The sequence below is a fragment of the Rosa chinensis genome, chromosome 1, assembly GCF_002994745.2.
Source record: "Rosa chinensis cultivar Old Blush chromosome 1, RchiOBHm-V2, whole genome shotgun sequence".
NCBI classification, from domain to species: Eukaryota; Viridiplantae; Streptophyta; class Magnoliopsida; order Rosales; family Rosaceae; genus Rosa; species Rosa chinensis.
Window position 1 is genome coordinate 21,665,583 of NC_037088.1, and position 21,387 is coordinate 21,686,969.

At 35.9% G+C, this 21,387-nt stretch overlaps 1 protein-coding gene across 1 annotated transcript; it reads right to left on the reverse strand.

Moving 5' to 3' along the window:
* Positions 1-1,004: 1,004 nt before the first annotated feature.
* On the reverse strand, positions 1,005-3,102 carry LOC112203644. Its single transcript, XM_024344576.1, has 4 exons — positions 2,959-3,102; positions 1,947-2,839; positions 1,736-1,841; positions 1,005-1,682 (listed from the first exon to the last, which is right to left on the reverse strand). Exons 1-4 carry the CDS (start codon positions 3,100-3,102, stop codon positions 1,005-1,007), a joined length of 1,821 nt encoding a protein of 606 aa, XP_024200344.1.
* Between the last annotated feature and the right edge of the window lie 18,285 nt (positions 3,103-21,387).

Here is a 21,387-nt window from a genome sequence, read left to right on the forward strand (position 1 = left end):
CCTTGTGAGCCGGGACTTGAATTCCCTCTATTTTGATGCAGCTGATTCCAATACAAGTTTCCTTTTTTCAGGACCAATCTCAAATGCTCCCTGTGTATAGAAACACAGTTCTTGTAAGTGATAGGAAAACAAACAAAAGTGCCAAATTGTATTATCATTCATAATATACGGCAGAAACTTTGATGTCAGAAGGTAAAAGTTACAGGAATATGATCTGCTACTAATAACTTCATGAATAGACAAATGTATACCTGCACACGTAACCAGATTTTCTCTTTCTCCTCAGCTGTGACACCTCCAATTTGGCTCTTGATAGTTCTCCAAGTAGTCCTTATGATTGGTATCTTTCTACTAGCTAAGACACCAATATATGATTGCATTTCCTTTGCTACCTTCCTGCATGGAGTCCCTTTTACGTTGAAGAGAACCACTTTGTTCTGCCTTAAGCTCTTGCACCTTGAAATACGTGACATTGTCACACAATGCCGCTTAAGTAGCTTCAGACCTCCGGTCTCTTCATCCTTCCTATTAGATTTCCCATTTTTATCAGAAATGGATGCATCATTTGATGTCGAATGTGACTTTTTTGATGACTTAGTTTTCTTCCGCTTCACTCCCTTATCCTTTGACTTCTTCGGTATTGAGGCAGATTTTGTTGGTCCCATTATCTACAAAAAAGACTTGATAGACATTAATTAGCCACTTGTACAAAAGAATAAACACATCTGTTTCAGTAATCATGTAAAGAACAATACAATGCGCCCACACAATAAAGACCAGACTAAATACAGAAAGAAACCAAAAACCATGCCATTTTAGTAATCACATGACATGTAGAAAGCTTCAATCAGTTTCATTCAACAAGTTGACAACAACATATCTGGTTTGTACCAAATTACATGGCTAAAGCAAAAATGAAAGGTGTTGATCAACAAATATATAACAAGCCACAAGGAATTGAAGTGGGATAATAAATTATCATAATAGAAATTAAACTGCCTATATTATCCATCAACAACTATATCCTCCTCCCCTTCCCGCATGTAACCCACTTCTTCCTCATTTGCTAAGTTACCAGGTAATCCAATAGATGGCATCATGGTGGTGATGAGATGGTGAGCAATAATAGTGTCCCCAAGCTCATCTTCAACCTCAAAATCACTGTAATCCCTACTAGAAATTCTTAGAACTACTGACCACATTGGATCTACAGGGTCTTGAACATAAAAGATTTGCTGAACACAGTTTCCCAACACAAAAGTATCATTTAAATGACCTTTCTTATTCAAATTCACCAATGTGAACCCAAGCTCATCTATCTTCACACCCCTTCTATTCTCTACCCAATCACACTTAAAGATAGGGATCCTAAACTTTTCATAATCGAGCTCCCATATTTCAGTAATCACCCCATAGAAGCTCATGTCATCAATAATTAGCATTTTATCCCTAGCAGTAGCTACTTGCGGTGTCTTAGCAAGTAAGTAGACACCACTGTTTTGCGTTGATCTAAGATTATCACGCTTCTTTGTGTTATACTGAACTCCTGCAATTCTATACCCACTGAATGTTGGTACTTCATTGCTCTGTTTATCTGAAAGCCATCTGACAATCTCGGGAACGTGAGAATCTGGTTCACTTAGTTGAACAGCAACCTGCGCTTGAACAAAGAAAATAAGTATCTGGAATATCAACCAAAAATATTCCCATAAATGTCGTTACTGTTCAGACTTACCCTCTCCTTCAACCAATCTGCAAATGTCTTGTTTTGCTTGTCTGTAAGCCACTTTTTATTCTTTTTGAATCTTAGAAACTCCCTCTTCAAGTATTGTAGGTGTTCACTACAATTACCAAAAAAACAGTGATACATTGAGCGAAGATTAGTGTACAAAATTACATGAAATATTAACAGAAATCACAATCTTAGATAAAGGGATGACACTCACACAAAATAGCTTCTTAATTCATCCGTGTTTTGAAGCGCGCAAAGATGAGCTTGGTCAAATAACTTGCCGTAAACACTAATAACTGTAGCACCTGAGGTAGGCTTGTCCTCTATGTGAGGGTCAGATGGAATCCCAACAGTCTTGTCATCAATGAAAAGCTCTGTTAAAAATTCAACCGCCTCTTCAGCAATATAACACTCCGCAATGCAACCTTCTGGCCGATTTCTATTTCGAACATATCCTTTGCAAATCTTCATGTACCTCTCAAATGGATACATCCATCGAAAGCAAACTGGTCCACATAACTCCACCTCTCTAACTAGGTGAACTGTTAGATGAACCATTATGTCAAAAAATGATGGGGGAAAGTACTTTTCCAGCTCACACAATGTTTCAACAAGTTCACTTTGGATATTCGGCAGCCTTGACACATCAATAGTCTTGTTGTAGATTTCATTAAAAAACAGGCATAACCTGATCACGACAATTCTGACCGGCTTTTCAAGCACACCTCGTATGGCAACAAGGAGGAGTTGTTGTATTAAGGCATGACAATCATGGGATTTAAGTCCACTAAGCCTTAAATCATCCATGGAAACCAGGTTTGATATGTTAGAAGAATAGTCTTCAAGAACCTTCATGACAAAAAAAGACCCACACATGCATCTTTTTTCATTTGTCTTTAGGTTCCAGCTTGCCAATGGCAAGCGCTCCTTTTTCGGACCTTCAAGATCAGGCCTTAATCCTAATCTAATACCCATCTCCACTAGATCCAACCGAGTTTTCACTCCATCCTTTGTTTTTCCAGGAATATTGAGCAAGGTACCTATGAGACTATCACATACATTTTTCTCTATATGCATCACATCAAGGCAATGCCGAACAGGGAGAAACTTCCAATATTCAAGTTAAAAAAAAATAGACTTTTTTTTCCAGCAAGGCCTGGTTTCATCGTCCCCACCCTTGTAAGGAGGGGGCTGATTTTTTTTTTCCCAAAACGGTACTTTGGAACTTCCTGCTCCACCCTATGCAGTACTTCTTCCCCACTCAAAGGAACAGGAGGGGGAGAATGTTCTGGAAGGTTGTTGAAAGCAGCCTTTTGCCTTCTATAAGGATGGTTTCTTCCTAAAAACCTTCGATGCACGATGTAAGCCATTTCCCCTCCATTACCTAGTCTTGTTGGTTTTGTATTTTCAAGGCAAATAGGGCATGCATTGATAACGCTAAAGCAAGCGCATAATTTAACCCTGAAAATATCGTTAGTAGTATAAGTAAATAGGGATCGTTCTATTCCGGGGATTGAGGGTACACCTGTAATTGCAAAAACAATTAATTAATTAGTAAAGGTAAAAAGTATTATTTACAAAAAGAATATATACAAATAACGAAATAAAAGGGGGGTTTAAGAATTATAAAATCAAAAGTTAAAGTAAATCAAATAAAGAAAACGTAAAAACATATATACAAGGGTGGAACGCAAGGAACAAAGATCAAAACCAATTCCTTGTAATCAAATTCGATTCAAACCCTATAATTGTTCATCTAAGTCATGAGAAAGGAGTTGATCATGTGAAACATTCGAAAGCAAATGATTTCCCATATTTTACTTTTCAATGCTAATTAACCTAAGCGAAAGCACCTAGATCAATCCTATCAAACATGCATTCAAGCACTAGAAAGCTAGTTAATCATAACATGTTTAACGCATTACACATAGAGAAAGGCTATCAACTCAAGTGTACAACTTAGTTATGGAAAAGTCCACCTAATTGCAATCCTCTTCAATTAAATTCGATTCTTGTCCAGAACCTTTACTACTTTTGATTCAAGTTACACAAAGCAAAAAGTTGATTCATGTTCTTAAACCTAGCACCAATTACATGCAAATCCTATAAGTGTCGACCCAAATAAGATAAACATATAAAAGTTTTCTGTAAAGCAAATTTAATCGAACAAACTCACATAAGCAACTTAGAATCTCAATTATAGAATTCGAAAACTTTATTTAAACATAGAAATTGGGCTTAAACTTTGCCCTAAACGTTATTGTTAACAAGAAACAAGTTCATACGAAATCAAACAAGGAAACCAAAAAGGTTACAAGGAAAAGGAACGAATTACACCGTGAGTGGAGATGGAGATGGAGAGCTAGATGGTTGGATCTTGAATCTTGGAAGCAAGCCTTCAAGGTGGATGATGGAGGATATGATCTTCATGGCTCATTCTTCTTCTTCCTCTCCTTGCTTGAAAATGCAGAGCTTTGCAACTAGAGAATGGAGAGAATTTTTCTGAATGAAGAGGTGTTGTGGTGTTATTCTTCTGTTTGATGGTGTGTGTAAAACGTCTAGAGAGGAGGGTATATATAGGGGAAGGCAAGGCTTCATGAATTTAATTTCCAAGGAATTTTCTGGTTGCACCACACAGCTCCAACCAATGAATTAATGCCACGTCAGCTCTGCCATGTCATTCAACCAATCAGGAAGCTCCAAAATCAATCCCTAATATATTGTTGCTGATTTTCCCAAGATTATTTCTGATTTTTCTCTTAATTTTCGGCCAAATATCTAGGCATGAACCTAGACAATGTATCTGGATGCATTTTGGACCTTTCTTCCCTTAAATCTCTCCATGGCTTTATCCTTAATGTCCTCCCCTTGATTTTCTCTTGATTCCCACATTAAAATTGCAGATTTTATTCTCTAATTTCAGCCAACATATCTTGAGGGAATTAAGGAACGAATCTGGACTTGTTTTGAACCTTTTCTCCCTTGAAACTCTCCCTTGATTTTCTCAACGTAATCTCCTTGATTTCCACATTATCTCCATCATTTCCCATGCAAAAATCAGATTTAATCTCCCATAATATCTTCAAGCCATGTAGTCTCCTAATGCCTTCAGGTTTCCTAGCCTCATCAGGATTCCTGCGTTGACTAGGATTCCTAGTTGGACCAGGAAAACTCCATTTCTTCATTTCAGCTCATTTCCTTGTCATTTATTCCAATGTACCTAGAAAATAGAAACTTTTATTAAAATTACTAAAAATAGAAACTTTCTAAAGATGGAAACTTTCCTAATCAAGACGGATTTATTTAAGGAAATAACTAAGTAAATATGAGGAAATAACAGTTAAAACGTCGCATTAAAATGCTCCTATCATGCATTACACCCTTTAACTATACTCCCAGAAAGGTTACCATAAGCTGGAAAATCGTTGATTGTCCATAATAGTAAACCTCTAAGAGTAAAGTATTCACTTTGTCTTGCATCGTAGACACCACTAACTCCTTCCCATAGCAATTTCAAGTCGTCTATCAAAGGTTCCAAGTAGACATCAATGTCATTTCCTGGTTGTTTAGGCCCAGAAATCAATAGAGTTAACAACATGTGTTTTCTCTTCATTATGAGCCATGGAGGCAGATTATATGCGACCAGAATAACATGCCAACAACTGTACTTGCTGCTTAATGAACTATGGGGATTGAACCCGTCTGATGACAATGCAAGTCTTAGGTTTCTAGGGTCAGAACCAAAATCTGGCCATTTTTCATCTACTAACTTCCATGAAGTTTCATCAGCTGGATGACGCATCAAGCCATCGCGTTTTCTGTCAGTAGCATGCCAAGTCAGACTCTTACATGTACCCTCTGACTGAAACATTTTTTTGAATCTAGGAATAGGAGGAAAGTACCATAGTACCTTTGCAGGTATGCCTTCCCTCTCTTTCAAGTTTTTACCTACTTTCCACCTTGAAATACCACATGTAGGGCACTTAATTGCATCAATATACTATTTTCTATACAAAATACAATCATTTGGGCAGACATGAATTTTAGTGTAATCCATTCCTAGAGAACTCAATGTCTTCTTTGCCTCATAGACAGAGGCAGGTATCTCATTGCCTACTGGAAGAAACTCCGCAAACGCAATCAACCACTCAGAGAAAGCAACATCACTCATACCGTGCTTCGCTTTCAAGTTGTAAAGCCTCACCAGAACATTCAACCATGTGTGCCTGTCACAACCAGGGTATAACGGTTTATTAGCGTCATCTACAAACTGTCTAAACTCGTTACACTCATCACTTTCCATGTCTGCATCACTACCTAATCCTAATTCATATTCAGGTATCTCATTGCCGTTCACAGAGTAAGAACTATGTGAATCTGAATCTACTGCTGCATCATCAGTAGATTCATCAGCTGCTGAATCCAATACGACCTCCCCATGCTCATTCCATTTATCATAACTCGCATCAATACCATTTACAAATAGATGGTCCCTTGTTACAGAAGCGGAAAAGTAGTCGACATTTCCACATTTTGTACAAGGACAACAAATATGGTTAGGGTCTTTAGCATTATCCAAGGCAAATTTACAGAACTGTGTCACCCCTAATTTAGATTGCCGAGATCTCCTATCCACAACCATCCATGTTCTATCCATTTATACTACGCACAAACAGAAAAACCAAACAGGAAGACAAACTTAATTGCAGATATATCAACACGAACTCATATATATTTGTTGGTTTCTTTTAAACTGATAGGTACTGGAACAGGGAATATCGGTGTGCAATGGACTGAAACAGCTACCAATCCAAGATTATGTTTTACCCTATATACCTTCAGCATACAGTAATATGCAATAGCACCCAAATAGGAAGACAAATTTTAATTCAGTTTTTCTCATTACAAAGTGGAAAATGTTTGAAATATGTCTACTGAAAAAGCAATAATGGCTGGTTGTTTTTCATGCTTTACAATGACCAGACGCAAATAGAGAATATATTAGAAGCAACATGTTGTTAGAAGCAAGCAAGAAAAATATCATTATCTGCAAGTAACATAAATAATTAAAAGCAAGCAACCAAAAATAATATGATCTGTAACCAAAATGTCAGCAGATGTACACAATCTACTCCACTATTGTTGTGATGCCCCAGAAATTCGTAATTATTTTCTGAGGATTTTCCGGAATTAATTTTATAACTATTGGACGGTTTCGTGGCTCGTGGATGGAGTGGAAGTGTTTCGGGCGAATAATTAATTGAAGAGTATGGTTTTAGGGGGGTTGCCAAAGGTTGACTTTTTATTCGTTGGGATTCTCCGAAAACTTCCTTCACGAAAGTTGTAGAACGCGTCGATACGAGTTCGTGGACATGTGGAATGCGTAAATCGGAGTTCGTATGAGAAAGTTATGGCCATTGGAAGGAATTCCCATTTTGGTATAAATAGAAGTTTCCCGAAGGAGAAACTTACTATTTTCATAAGTTTCCTTTTCTGGAAAACCAATTCCTTTCTCTCTCTTCTCTCTTGGCTGCACCTTCAGAATCAAAATTATCCGGCTGACCCGACCCGAACTCGGATGGTCCGACTCGACTTTTCTGGCGAACTGCGGCGGTCTCCGGCGACGAAACTTTCCAGATCAGTTCGTCTCCTCCGTTTGGTCATTCCTGTGGTGTCCTCTAGCACCGATTCTCGGTGGTGGCGGCGGTAGAAGGCGGCGCGGTTGGGCGATTTCGGACCCGGTAAGAAATCCTTGTTCCGACGTCGGCAAGGCTTCAAGTCTTCTTGGTTGAGCTTAGAGTAGCCTCGTTGATAGATCCTTGGTGGTTGTTTGGATCGATTCATGTGAAACTTCGATCAACTCGGATTGGATTACTGTTCACGGCTTGTGAGGTAGTTTTCGACCCTCTATGCTTGTTTTCTGACTTCGAGCTAGTTAGGAAAGTTCACAAGCATGCTTAGATGAAGAACTTTGATGTTGGGAGTTTTGTGAAATATTGAGTTTTGGCCGGCGGCGGTGCGCCACCGTCTGTGGAGGCGTTCCGGCAGTGTTCCGGCTACTTAAGGAACTGTTTTTGGTATTATATATGTTCTACTCGTTGATACGAGCGTTTCGATATATAATATACAAATTTTGGAGTTCGAATGGATTTGTTATGATTTTTGCAGTTTCATACCGATCGATTTATTTGATCCGTGAGGATTTGAGCGTCCGATCGACTTGTGGTTTGGTCACATCGATCGTGGACGTATTCCGGGGACTTTGGGAGGTCTCGCCTCATTTGGCGTCACCTTGGGAATTTTAGTTCGATTTAGGGTTTCGAACGTTATCCCTTGTGATTCGTTGACTGAATGAGAGCTGTAATTCCTTAGGTACGTGACGTAGTACTCCTTGGACGGCTATTTTGTGGATTGGCTGCCTTGTCCTGAATTGAAGACGCAGCGGGAGTTTCAAGGTGAGTAATCTCACAAGGTTCATTAGTGAACGAATTTCCTTTATCGTTTGTTGAGTAAATCTCACTATATTTGTTATGAGGAGGATCGATATTTGTTATGAGCAGGATCGATATGTGTTATGAGCAGGATCGATATTTGTTATGAGCAGGATCGATATTTGTTATGAGTAGGATTGATATTTGTTATGAATATGATCGATATTTTGTTATGAGTAGGATTGATATTTGTTATGAATATGATCGATATTTGTTATGAGCATGATTATCCTATTGTCTTGGAGTTATTAGGTTAACTACGACTATAGTTGGTATTAGTGGCATTCTGAGTGGATGACTATGTGTGTCTATATATATATTATGGGATATATATATATATATATATACATATGTATTCATGTATTAGTGGTTTCGTGGTGAATCTTTGTGATGATTGTCATGTAAAGCTTGTGTAGGAATATTAATAGGATGGTTGATACCAGTGTGATGACTAGCCATGAATCTAGGTGATGATCGCTATCTATGTGATGACTGGCGATATCTGCGTGAATCTATGTGATGATCGCTATCTATGTGATGACCAGCGAAATCTATGTGATGATCGCTATTTATGTGATGACCAGTGACATCTATGTGATGATTAGTAAGATGATTGCTATCTATGTGATGACCGGCAAAATCTATGTGATGATCGCTATCTGTGTGATGATTGGCGATATCTTTGTGAATCTATGTGATGATCCTTGAAATCTACGTGATGATCAGTAGGATGATGTAAATCTGGGTGATGACCAGTGGAAATCTGTGCGATGATCAGTGTGATGACTGCTCGGTAGCGGAGCTGAATTGTTATTAAGTTAACAAAGATCGAGAGGACTGCTGTGATGGTTGGGGCTACCTACAGACGTCAGAGTGTGGGACTTCGATGACTACTTTGTCTTGAATTGCTTGACTTAATGTGACCTCCTGAACTAAATTATATGCAGGGGTTACTATGATTCGTTTTGCTTGTTTTGATATGTGATTGCCTTGTTTCTTCTTGATTGTATTGATTGATGGTTTGATTTATCTTAAGAGCTATAGTGGTGACGAATTGTACTCTGTGTTGAGGATAGGAAGGTGATTCTTTGATTTTCACCTTTGATGTCATGTTGATGACAAGAGCTCCTAGGGGGGGGGGGGAATGGGAAATGAGTGTGATTTTGGAATTCGCTGTAGTGCATTAGGGTGGCGTCAAACATTGCTTGAGGAAGTCTTGTTTGACCGAAATTTGTGTAATTGAATGCTAGGATTGAGGTTATGAGCAGGAGGCTTTTGTGAAATTTGTGTAATTGGTTTTGAGTTACTCATACGAGCTTCATAAGCTTACCGGGTTTGTTGTGTGGCAACCCGGTGCACTATTCAATGGAATGGTGTAGGGGTTAATCCTGCAGGTCAGGGAAATCGTGGCTGAAGCTGAGGTGGCGCTTTTGCAGCTTTACGGTAGGAAGTCATCTTTGTGACTTTACCGTTGATAAGGACTTTCGTTGTATAGTTACTCTGAGCTGCATTTACGTTTTATTTTGTTGTTGACAATTTAATTCGTAAGCATTGTAATAAATAACTCTATGGAGCGAGTGTATATTAACTTTGAGGGTTCAGGGCATCAGTATGTACTTGGTTAAAAGGAAAAAGATTCCAGGTATTTTGTATTGATGACTGAACGTTCACGCATGTATAATTATGGGATTATATATATATCGATTTTCTTGTGTGTAAAATCAGGGGCGTGACAATTGTTGTTGAGAAAGGCATTGCATTAATCTTTGACAGACAGTGACTCATGTATAAGATATAATCAGACAGTAAAAACAACAAGAGTAGTAAAAAAAAATAAGAAAAAGAAATACCCAGATGAGAATTGATGGTGTTGTTGACGCTGCAAACAGGACAGTGTTCTGTTGTTCTCAAAGTAGCAGGCACCTAGCTAGCTCCCAATATACAACCAACAGCCATTTCAGAGATGGATTGAAAGTTCAATTACCTAGTACTCCCACCACCAAAGCTACACACCCATTATCATCATCTGCACCAAAAAAAAATTAATCATTCGTCAGCGCGTGTAATTTGAGCAGGAAGATAAATTTGTGTCACGAAAAACCAAATTTGAATAAATGAAACAGTACTACTGCATTATTCTTGTATATGAATATTTAGGTATTATAAGCCAAAAAAAGAAAGAAACAAAAAAACTTGAAAATTGAGTAGTGCTGATGTTTATGATGAGTTGCCATCTATATGCAGCAAATATATGAGTTGTTGACCATAAATTCTACTATTAGAGGTTAATTAATGCTATACAATGCAATATATAAAAGAGATATATTGTTGAGGCTCAGGGACTATGAACGAAATTTTCAGGTTAAAAGGTGAGCAAGGTTGTTGCCTTAGGCCTCACATGTTAAAAGGCCTCGGTTTGAAAGTTAACTCTGCTATATATATATATATATATATATATATATTTGGATCTGAGTAAGAGGCCGAAGGCTGAGTAAAATGCCCAAGTATCTTCAACATAGAACACCCAGAAAAGCAAAAAAAACAAGCCCAAATCAGGGAGGCCTCTTCACATGATGATCATAGAATAATCACATCCCAAATGAGAATAAAACATTTTGCTTTTCTATTGGCTATAGCCTAGTACAGATTAGAGTTCATTTTTGTTTTTTCTTTTATCAACCACCTAGTTCTCAAAAACAAAGAACTACATAGACTTTCCTCATTTCACTTTTGAAAGTCTAATTTCTTTTTCTTATCAATTTTCAACCGTGAGCTCTGAAGACTAATAGCCACTAAGGTAAGTAGTTCAACAAGACCATAAAATTCAAGAAAATGTTCTAAGACCCACAGCAAAAATCAGTGTCCTATCAAATTAATAAAATACGATGGAAGCCAACAAAAGGAGAAGCAAGTCACTGCAGTTCACTTCAATCATTTCTTTCATCCTCATTCCTAGAGAATCCATAATCAGAAATTGAAAACTTTCCTCCTTTCTCCATTATTCCCACATCTTCTGAGCAAACTTAAAGCAAAGCATTCAACTTTTGCTCAAAATTTCTCAACCCCAAGTTGTAAAACACAACAAAAGAGCTTGACGCGGATCCAGCATTCACAACCAATTGCGACTCCCGAATCCCTGAATTTCAAATTTTCTAAAAAAAAAAAAAAAACCCGTAAAAAATCCCAAACAGATTTATGAGCTCCTAAACTGGGGTTTGATCCCCCAGGAAACTTCTATAGCCATTAGTAATAGAGCAGTAAACTATTCCCACCCCCGAGAAAATCAAGATCTGATTTTAACTTCTATTTCGTGCTAATTTTGGCAAGATGGTTTCTGGATATTCACGAAAGAAGACCAAACAACTCGAAAATGAACAATAAGAATAAGAAGAGCAAAAGAGAGCGACGAAGGAAGAGAGGAGAAGCACCTGGTAGTCAAAATTACGAGCAATACACACTAGGTATATTGCAATTAGGAGCAATACACCCAAAACACCAAACATCATGATTCACAAATCTGGACAACCCATTCCCAATTATCAAACATCATCAGCATGGGTACTGGGTAATCGATGTTTACCTAAGATTCAGGGATTGAAGCCTTGAAGGAGTTGCAGAGATCAGAGATATAGACTTGCAGTGAAGGTGACTCGGTGGCAGAGGAGGTGGCTCAGGCAGACTGAAAGGGGAGGTGGCTCGGTGGCTGGAGCCTGGAACTCTGGAAGGCGGAACCAAAATGGATCCAAAAGGGGAGTGAGAGTCGGGACCGGTAGCAGCAAAGCATGATAGCAACAAGCTAGATCCCTACTTGGCAGATTTTGGCCCCCGTAAGGGATATGCAGTAGAGAGATGGCAGAGGGATGTGCAGTAGAGAGAGAGAGAGCTAAGTGTCGATGTGCAAGGATATGCAGTCGATGTGCAGTCGAGAGAGAGCTAAGTGTCGAGAGAGCGGCCTATGTTTTTTTTTGTTCTTTCTTTCTTTTGGACACGATGTGGGAATCAAAACCTAGCTAAAAATTCTCTCAAGTTATTCACACAACAGAAATATCTCTCACTGTCGTCTGAATGCATCACTAAAAATTAAAGTGTAAAATCATGGAGGGAAACATGGCGCCTTCAGCATTTTTGGTTAAAATGTTACCGTCAGTTGCATGTTCACACAGCAGAAAATCTTAAATCTGTTGTACGATTATAGTAGCTTGCACTAGCCCTATCTCGGTGAAGACATTCAAGCAAGCATCCTTCAACTTTGGTGCTTAGTTTTTCAATCACACAACGGCAATAATAAAACCCGTTGTCCTAGTACCCCAAATTTCAACTTTTCAAGATCCAACCAAAACTCCGAAGTGGAGGGAAATCTGCCGCTAAATTTTTAAGGCTCAGACGACAGACCATGCTTAATTCTGTTGTGCAATGTAGTTCCAATAAAAAAGTTATCACTTTGTTGGCATTCACACAACAGAATACAACCAGCACCGTTGTATAATAAAACTGACTTCAACACACAACAGATGATTTGTGTTCCATTGTGTGATTAACTTTTTGTACTAGTGATGTGACACATCAAAACATAGAATCAAGTAGAGATAAATGAATGGAACGATTTTTAGATAGAATTAACTACTATTAACACGTTGGCAAGGTTTCAAACATCAAATCACAAATCAAAATATGCTAAAGCATAGAATCAATCAAGAACAAAGATGAACGCATACAAAGTTTTTTTTTTACTTCCCTTAATTAAATTAACTAGATGAACACACCATAGTTAACCTTATTAAGCATGCAATTACTAGTGGTAGCTAATCACTAACAAAAACACTTTTAACGCATAAAGTACAATGGAAGTTTGATTAATTCAAGCCAAGAACACAAGTTAGAACGCTAATCAAGCATGCAAGACTCATTGTTAATTTACCTTAGTAAGCATAAAAGATGGGATTGAAGCTCGAAATTAACAATCATGCTCAACATATAAGAAATCGCAATTTATCAATTTGAAAACCTAAAACATGCTTCATAGTATTCGAAAATTACATATCTAAAATCAACACTTCATCATCACAAGAAATCACAAATCACAAAACCAAATAAGAAAACCAAAAAAACCAAATCGCAATTTTATAAAAACCCGAAATAATTTTACAATCCAAAACTGAAAACAAATTAAGGTGTTCATGGTTACACTTTTTGATCTTCAAGGATGCAAGAAGCTTCAAAAGGTGGTGGAATGGATGAGGATCATGGTAAGGATGCTTGAATGGAGAGGAATGGATGCTTCACGGCCTTGAACTTTGGAACTTGGATGAATTGCCTAAAGTAGGAAAAGAAGGGGAAGTGTTTGTGGCTTTTGATTCTAAATTTTGTGGTGTGTAGAATGGCTTCACAAACCCCTTATATATAGTGAACGTCAAGGGCTAGGGTATCAAGTTTGAAATCTACTTGTGACATCATCTAGCCAATGAAAATATTCCTTGAGAATTGGAGAGTAAGTCACCTCCTTGTTTGCTGAAATCTTCCTTGAATCTAGACCATATTTCAGCCTCCAAGTATGTAGAATGGAATCAAGAATCCGGATTCAATATTTATTCCTTTATTTTCTTCTCCAAAATTCCATAGAAATCCAAAACTATCCCAAATTGTGCATTGCCAAAATTCCTTGGATATTTTCTTTTTATTTCTCAAGGAAAAAAGCAATATAAATGGATCATGAACTCCTCAAGACATCATGAATGATTCTAGAGACTTATGTGCCAGTCACATGCTTCAATCTTCGGGCCAGGCTTCTCCAAATGATCCAATTCAAAACCCATCTTCAAATGTGACGCCATTTTGCTTCTTCTAGAACATTCTTGAACAATCTTGAGTCATCTTTAAGACACAGCATCTCCTAGTCTCACCAGGTCTCCTAACAGCATCAGGAGTCCTAGTGTCATCAGGTTTTCTAGTCCAACCGAGACTCTGTCGTTTCTCATTTCCGAACATCATTTTTTCGAGCTCTTTCCTAGTTGAGTTAGGATTCCTACTTCAACTAGGATTCTTTTCCTGGTAGAACTGGGAAAACTTCATTTCTTTATTTCTTCTCATTTCTGCGTTCTTTACTCCTTGCCTTCCATTTCCAGACTCAAAATTACCTAAAACCACAAAAGAAGTTAGAGATGATATTGTTAAGGAAATAACTAAGCAAAATGTAGAGAGAAATGTACTAAAAATATAACAAATATTAGTCTCAACAAAGAGCAACTTGATTCCAAGAGACAGTTGGATGTGAATTACCCCCAAAAAATGAACTACAAGTCCTGTCGATTTTATCACTGAGGTTAGAAGGACATTTAAACCAAGGTAGTATATGATTAGGCATACCTGTGATATTAGCTTTAATCAAAGTGAGCTTACCACCTCTACAAAGAGTATTAGATTTCCGACCAGCTAACGTTTTTTGGATTCTAAGAAGAAACTCCTTCATATTAACAAGATCTTTCCAGAAAACAATGTTATGTATTCCTAAATGAGTTTTTATCACCACTGGGGTCAAAACTTTCTTGCACTGGACAAAATGATACTGAAATTTCAAAAGTGATCAAAATGATACCTAAATTATTAAAAACAAATCAACTTGATACCCAACTTTCAAAAGTGATCAAAATGATACCTAAAGTTTTAAAAATAAATCAACTTGATACTTCGGTTTATTTTTGTAACTTCTTTGTTAAATTAAATGCAAAATAAAGCCCGAAAATTGGAGTGATTTGTGGTCAGAGGGCCATCAACCATCTACAACCCAATCTTCTTCTTATATAGAATTTAGGGCACGTTTACTTACTTGGAATGGAATTGAATGATTACAGGGTAAAAATATTCCTACGTTTACTAACACATAAAGGAATCGGAATGATTCCGGGTAAAAGAATTCATGCGTTTACTAACACATGAAGGAATCGGAATGGATGTAGGTCCCACCTCCTTATCAGGAATTGATTCCTGAATACTCAGGAATTCGATTACGAAGGGGGGAGATGGGTTTAGGAATCATTCCTCCGGAATCAATACCGATTCCTTTCTTCTCCCATTCCGCTTGTCTCCGATTCATGATTATTTTCCATTCCAAGTAAGTAAACGTGCCATTAGGGGAATTTGATTCTACACCTAAATTCACACACCCCTTTTAGAATAAACCCATCCATAAGAGTGTTTTAATATACACCCAAACCTATTAATTAGGTTTATTCAAAATAAAAAAACATATTAAATATGATAAATATTAAAACCCAATGTTGTTAAGAATTACTAAAGCTGCCACTATCAAATTTCCCATTCACCTTTTAAATAGGATTAATAGTCAAAATCATCTAGCAAATAGTATGGAGTTTGATTGACGTTATTATTGGTATTACCTTCACTTTAGGTTTTAATCAGTACTTAATTTTAGGTGTTTACATTAATCTCATTATTATGATATAATGATGAATTTTTGGTATGTTTCTGCCTATATATAAAAGCTAGTGAATTCATTCGTCATTTTTTTCTTTGGGTGGAGACCTTTCATAAAGTTGCATATGATTTCAAACGACCTATTCATGAGGTTTATTTCATCATTTTCAAATAGGTACATATATCGTATTCGTAATTCAAATTTCCTATGCATCAGATTTATTTAGTATAATATCTTTGTTAATCTCTTGATTTTGTGTAAAGCTTGAATTGGATGGATTTTTAGTAATTAGAAATTTCAATTTATGAATCTGGTACAAAACTTGGTTACATTCCTTCAAAATAGAATCGTTATTTCTAATTACTTGATACTTAGATTGCTTTAATATGTAATACCTATGATTTAGATGTTTGTTTTTGTAGTTTTAAATTATTTGTGTGACTCTATATCATAGGTTGTTTATTCCATAACCTATAGTATTGACAATTAATATACCTATAATTTAGATATTATATTTTGGATATATGTATGTAAATCCTAATAGAGTTTTACCTTTGAATGTAAATCCTAATAGAGTTTTACCTTTTAATTAAATCTATGAAGGTAATTTGCAATTGTATAAGGAATCACAACATGCAAGGCACTAGAAGTTGGGAGATTTTTGAAGACTACATTGCAAAGTGCTAGTCGAGATGACGGATGAAGTGTTATAATGTTCTTTATATTAGGTTCAAAAATGTAAAGTTTATATTTCAATTGTAAAAACAAATTTAAAATTGTTTATTTCAATACTGGATAAACATCATTTACGGTTGTACTCATTGTCCCTATTTCAATAAATTTTTAGGTTTATTCCTTCAAAAAGAATGTGTATTTAAATTACCTTGATATTAGAAATAAATTTCTTAATATTGTAGAGTTCATTTTCAATTGTAAAACAATGAATGATAATAATGAGTTTGCTAAATTATAGTGCAAAAACTCTTGCACATTCAAAATTATTCAATGTGCCAAAATTAAGGAATAATTATATATTAAACAAACTCTACAGTTACACATTACTATTATGTGGTCCTTGACCACCCCATAGAATCAGGCATCTATGTGTAGAAAAATGTAGGGGCGGAAAAAAAAAATATCTTAAAGCAATCAATGTACATCAAGTACATTTTACATGGGCTAATTACATTAACTCGACTATTTTAGAAAATTAATGAATATGGAATGATTGTATAACTACACCTATTAGAACGGATAAGAAAATAACATACCTAAATGAGAGGATGTTTACTCATGTCGAGATATAATAGGAATATAACATAATCTGATGATACACAAACATATTTATTAAAAAATTGCAAATATATAGATCTCAAAAAGAAAGAAATATAGGATAATTATGGCAATTAATCGTTTTAAATAAGAGAAAAATCAAGGATTAAATTCATTGTATTAAATTCTAAATATTTAAATTCAAAAAATAGTCAACAGCTATATTTGAGGAATATTTTATTTATTCAATCAGAAGGGTAAAAAAGTCAAACTAAAAAAAAGTGAAAAATCTTAATTATAGATTTAAAACCTATAAGGAAGTTTCAATTATGTGAATTGGGTTTAGATTAAAAGAAAATATGGGGATGGGTTTTTCTCAATAGGAGCTTTGTTTTTTGGGTTTTTATCTAATTTTCTCTAGAATTTAAAAAATCTTCCATTCAATTTCAATTCTACCATCGATCGTAGAAACAAATAAAGTTGAGAAGTTTCCCAACTTCTAAAGAAAAAAGAAAAAAGGGAAGAGAGAAAGAGAGAGGTAGAGATAGAAGAAGAAGAGAATTAAGAAAGGAAAATAAAAAATAATTGAAAAACAGTTTTTGTGTAAAATATTATTATAACCCCACAAAACACTGCACCATATGTGATCAATTTTAACAAAGAAGTTCCAAAAAATAAATCGATGTATCAAGTTGATTATTTGTTTTTAAAACTTTAGGTATCATTTTGATCACTTTTAAAAGTTGGGTATCAAGTTGATTTGTTTTTAAAAATTTAGGTAAAATTTTGATCACTTTTGAAAGTCAGGTATCATTTTTTCCGATGCAAGAAAGTTTTCACCCTAGTGGTGATAAAAACTCATTCCTAAATACTTACCAATTGAAGCTTTATGCTGAATACCAAGACAAATAGATAGATCTCTTTTAACAGTAGAATGCACATTTGTAGAAAAATAAATAGTAGATTTATGATAATTAATTTTCTGTCCAGAGGCTAAAGAGAATTCATTCAAAGTATTGAGGATATTTTTAGCTGCAGAGTGAGTAGCTTTAGCAAAAATTAGATAGTCATCAGCAAACATGAGATTAGAAATTTTGAAACCATGAGGAGAAGTAAGAAGTTCAACTTGACTTTTAAATTTTAAGGTTAAGGAATTCAAAGTTCTAATAAAAGGTTCCATTGCTAAAATAAAAAGATAAGGTGATAAAGGGTCTCATTCTCTAATGCCTCTAGAAGGTGAGAAAGAACCATGAGGAATTCCATTGAGAGTAATCGAAAAAAACAAAAACTGAATATAAACATGAATAAATCAATTAAATCCATCTTTGATTAAAACCAAAAGCTCTTAAAAAAAAAAGAAAGCAAAAGATAGTCCCAATTTAGACAATCATAAGCTTTTTCAAGATCCAATTTAATAGCCATACAACTTAGCTTTCTCTTTTTCTGTTTAAAAGCAGTAAACAGTTCATGAGCTATTAGAATGTTATCATAAATAGACTTACCTATAGCAAAAGCTCCTTGATTAGGAGAGATATATTTAGGCAATAAAGGCCTAAGTCTAGCTACTAGAATAGGTCTAAAGTGGTTAACACTTTCAAGTTCTCCTGTTTTAGGAATTAGAACCATGTTAGTTCAATTAATTAGATTAAGATCTAAATTATGAGTAAAAAAAATCTGAGACTAATTTGAATAAATGATCTTTTACCTGATTCCAATATGTTTGATAAAATAAGGCTGGAATTCCATCATCCTGTGCTTTCAAATGACCAATATTTTGAATAGCATAGTAAACTTCATCAATAGAAATTGGAGCCTGTACTTACATGAGCATTTGCAAGCATAATTAGCTATGAATGAGCCACGCTCATGTTAACACCAGTGGTACCAATTACCGCCAACGGTATGACCTATAGAATCACCGCCAAGCAGGCTACCGCCTGAGTCCCGGCTCGCCCCCAGATCACCGCTGATGCTCCGCCACGCTCCATGCCAAAGTAGCATCAGAAGCTCCACAAATTGGGAACTGATGCATATCAGTCCCACATCGAAAACAAGGAAGAGGTCAGCCTCTTCCTCACCTATAAAAGGTTCTCTCCTCTCTCCTCATTAATTACGCATTGATTACCTACCTACTGTTATTCTGTCAACATAAATACATTGACTAACTTAGGTGATAGGAGCATAAATGTCATGTTTATAATGTTTAACTCCCTATATTTTGCTAAGTTATTTCCTTTAACTTGATCAATTTAACTTAGTGTTTTTCAGGTGAAAATGGAGTCTCAAAGTCCAAAAATGACTAAGGAAGCACAAGTGGCGCAGAGATGAAGCTTGATCAATTTAACTTAGTTAGTGTTTTTCAGGTGAAAATGGAGTCTCAAAGTCCAAAAATGACTAAGGAAGCACAAGTGGCGTAGAGATGAAGAAATGGAAGTTTTCCCAGTTTGACTAGGAAAATGAATCCCAGTTGGAGTAGGAGTCTGAAGCTGACTTGGACTAGGAGTTCTACTTGAACAAGGAAACCCAATTCTACTAAGATAAGGAAACCTAGTGTGACAAGGAGTCCCTGTTGGATAAGGATTACTCAAGAAGGTTCCGGAAGAGTCCAGAATATTTCAGCAAAAGGAAGCAGTATTTGACTAGGAAACCTGACTGCATATGGAATTCTACTTGTACTAGCAGACCTGTTGAAGCTAGGAGAACCAAAAGAGTATTCATGAAGCATCTAGAAGTGGCGTGAAGGGCATGTGAAAGGCATGTGACGGCAAAGAAATCCAAATTGGACACAAGTTATGCTTTAAAGTCAAATCCATTACAGATTCGGAAATCTGCCTGTGCAGATCAGTCAACTTCAACGGAGTGCCAAAAGTATCTCAGAGCTCACAAAATTATGATCTTTATATGGTTGGAAAGCTACGGATATCTAGTTTCCATAAATTTTTACGGTTTGTCAATATCTATTTTCTAGAATAAGTTATGGCTGATTTAGTATGCAAGGGTCAATTCTGCCGGAAATCTGTTTTGTGCCAACAAAGTCCTAAATCAACAAAAACTAGGAGAACTTAAGTAGGAACGAATTGGGAGTGCCTTGGGACGTCCTCCTATATATACCTAGTGTATTTGACGTCTCAAGGTGAACAACTTTTCTCCACAATTTCGCTTTCTCACTTGCTTTCTCTCTAGTTCTCAGCATATGTCACACCCCAAACCCGAGACCAATATCATATTGAAATATGGTACTCGAAGTCGTGATGTGGGTTGTTACAAATAAAACTTCCTCAAAGAATAAATTAAAGTAAAAGAATTTGTAAATAAGTCTAAATAGTACTTTTATTAGGAATTGAAATTATTATTTTTACAATACTAAAGTTGAACAAAGTATATTACATTATTTCTCTTCAGATAGTAGTAGAAAATAAAACATTCATTTATTTAGAGTCACCCCATTTCCCCCAAGCATCTACTCAGTACCTGAAAACAAGGTGTAGCATCATGAGTAACATAGACCCAGTCAGTATAGCTTACATTCTTATATTAAAATGTCTTATAAGAAATCAAATTTGGACAACCAATTCAAATGTACCAAGAACCATTTATATGTTCATACCAATTCGTAAATATGTATATGTATACACACGATACACACATATATATAGCCAAATATATTCACCCACGTGAATATTTATGAGACTGGTAATAAATCACAAAGTCACATGCTAGAGTCCACTCTACTCAAAGCACGGATAAGCCGCAACATACTGAGGACACTACCAAAGTATGTATACTCAAGGTCGACACTTTCTTCCTATGATACAATAGTGCATTATCTGGAGGGACTAGGGCCCTGGCTTAACTTCACAAAACACTTATACCAGTAATTCACTTAAGCGCGGGGTAGTACTAATCACCCGGCTTCACAACTGTACTTTTCAGACATAATCAAATTCACAAAATACAATATTTATGAATTATAGATCGTAATATATGTTTATGTACACATGCTTATACAGACATATACTTAGGAATAATCTCATATGAAAACATATGTAACATAATTGTATAACACAAATAAGTAAATTCACTAGCAAACAACATAATTAAAATGAGCTTATACATAATTGAAATCAAGTAAAACGTGTAATAATAAAGCACAAGCATTAAATGAGTAACTATACATAATTTAAAAAAATTATATTATAGTTAGTATTTCAGTCATTACGTCCAAATCCATGGAGGTTCATCGACCATGTTCATGTTTCTCCAATTAGAGTCATCAAACATTCAAAATATGTTATGTTGTCCATCACAAGCACGAATTAATGAAATGCGTACACCATTTCAAAGGGCTTTTCACAAGGAATCCAATGAAATAAGTCATGTAATCTAGTTCAAAGTGACATAGTCCAGAAATGGTGAAGAACCATAATAGCGCAGAAACTGATAGTCTTAATATTAACCTT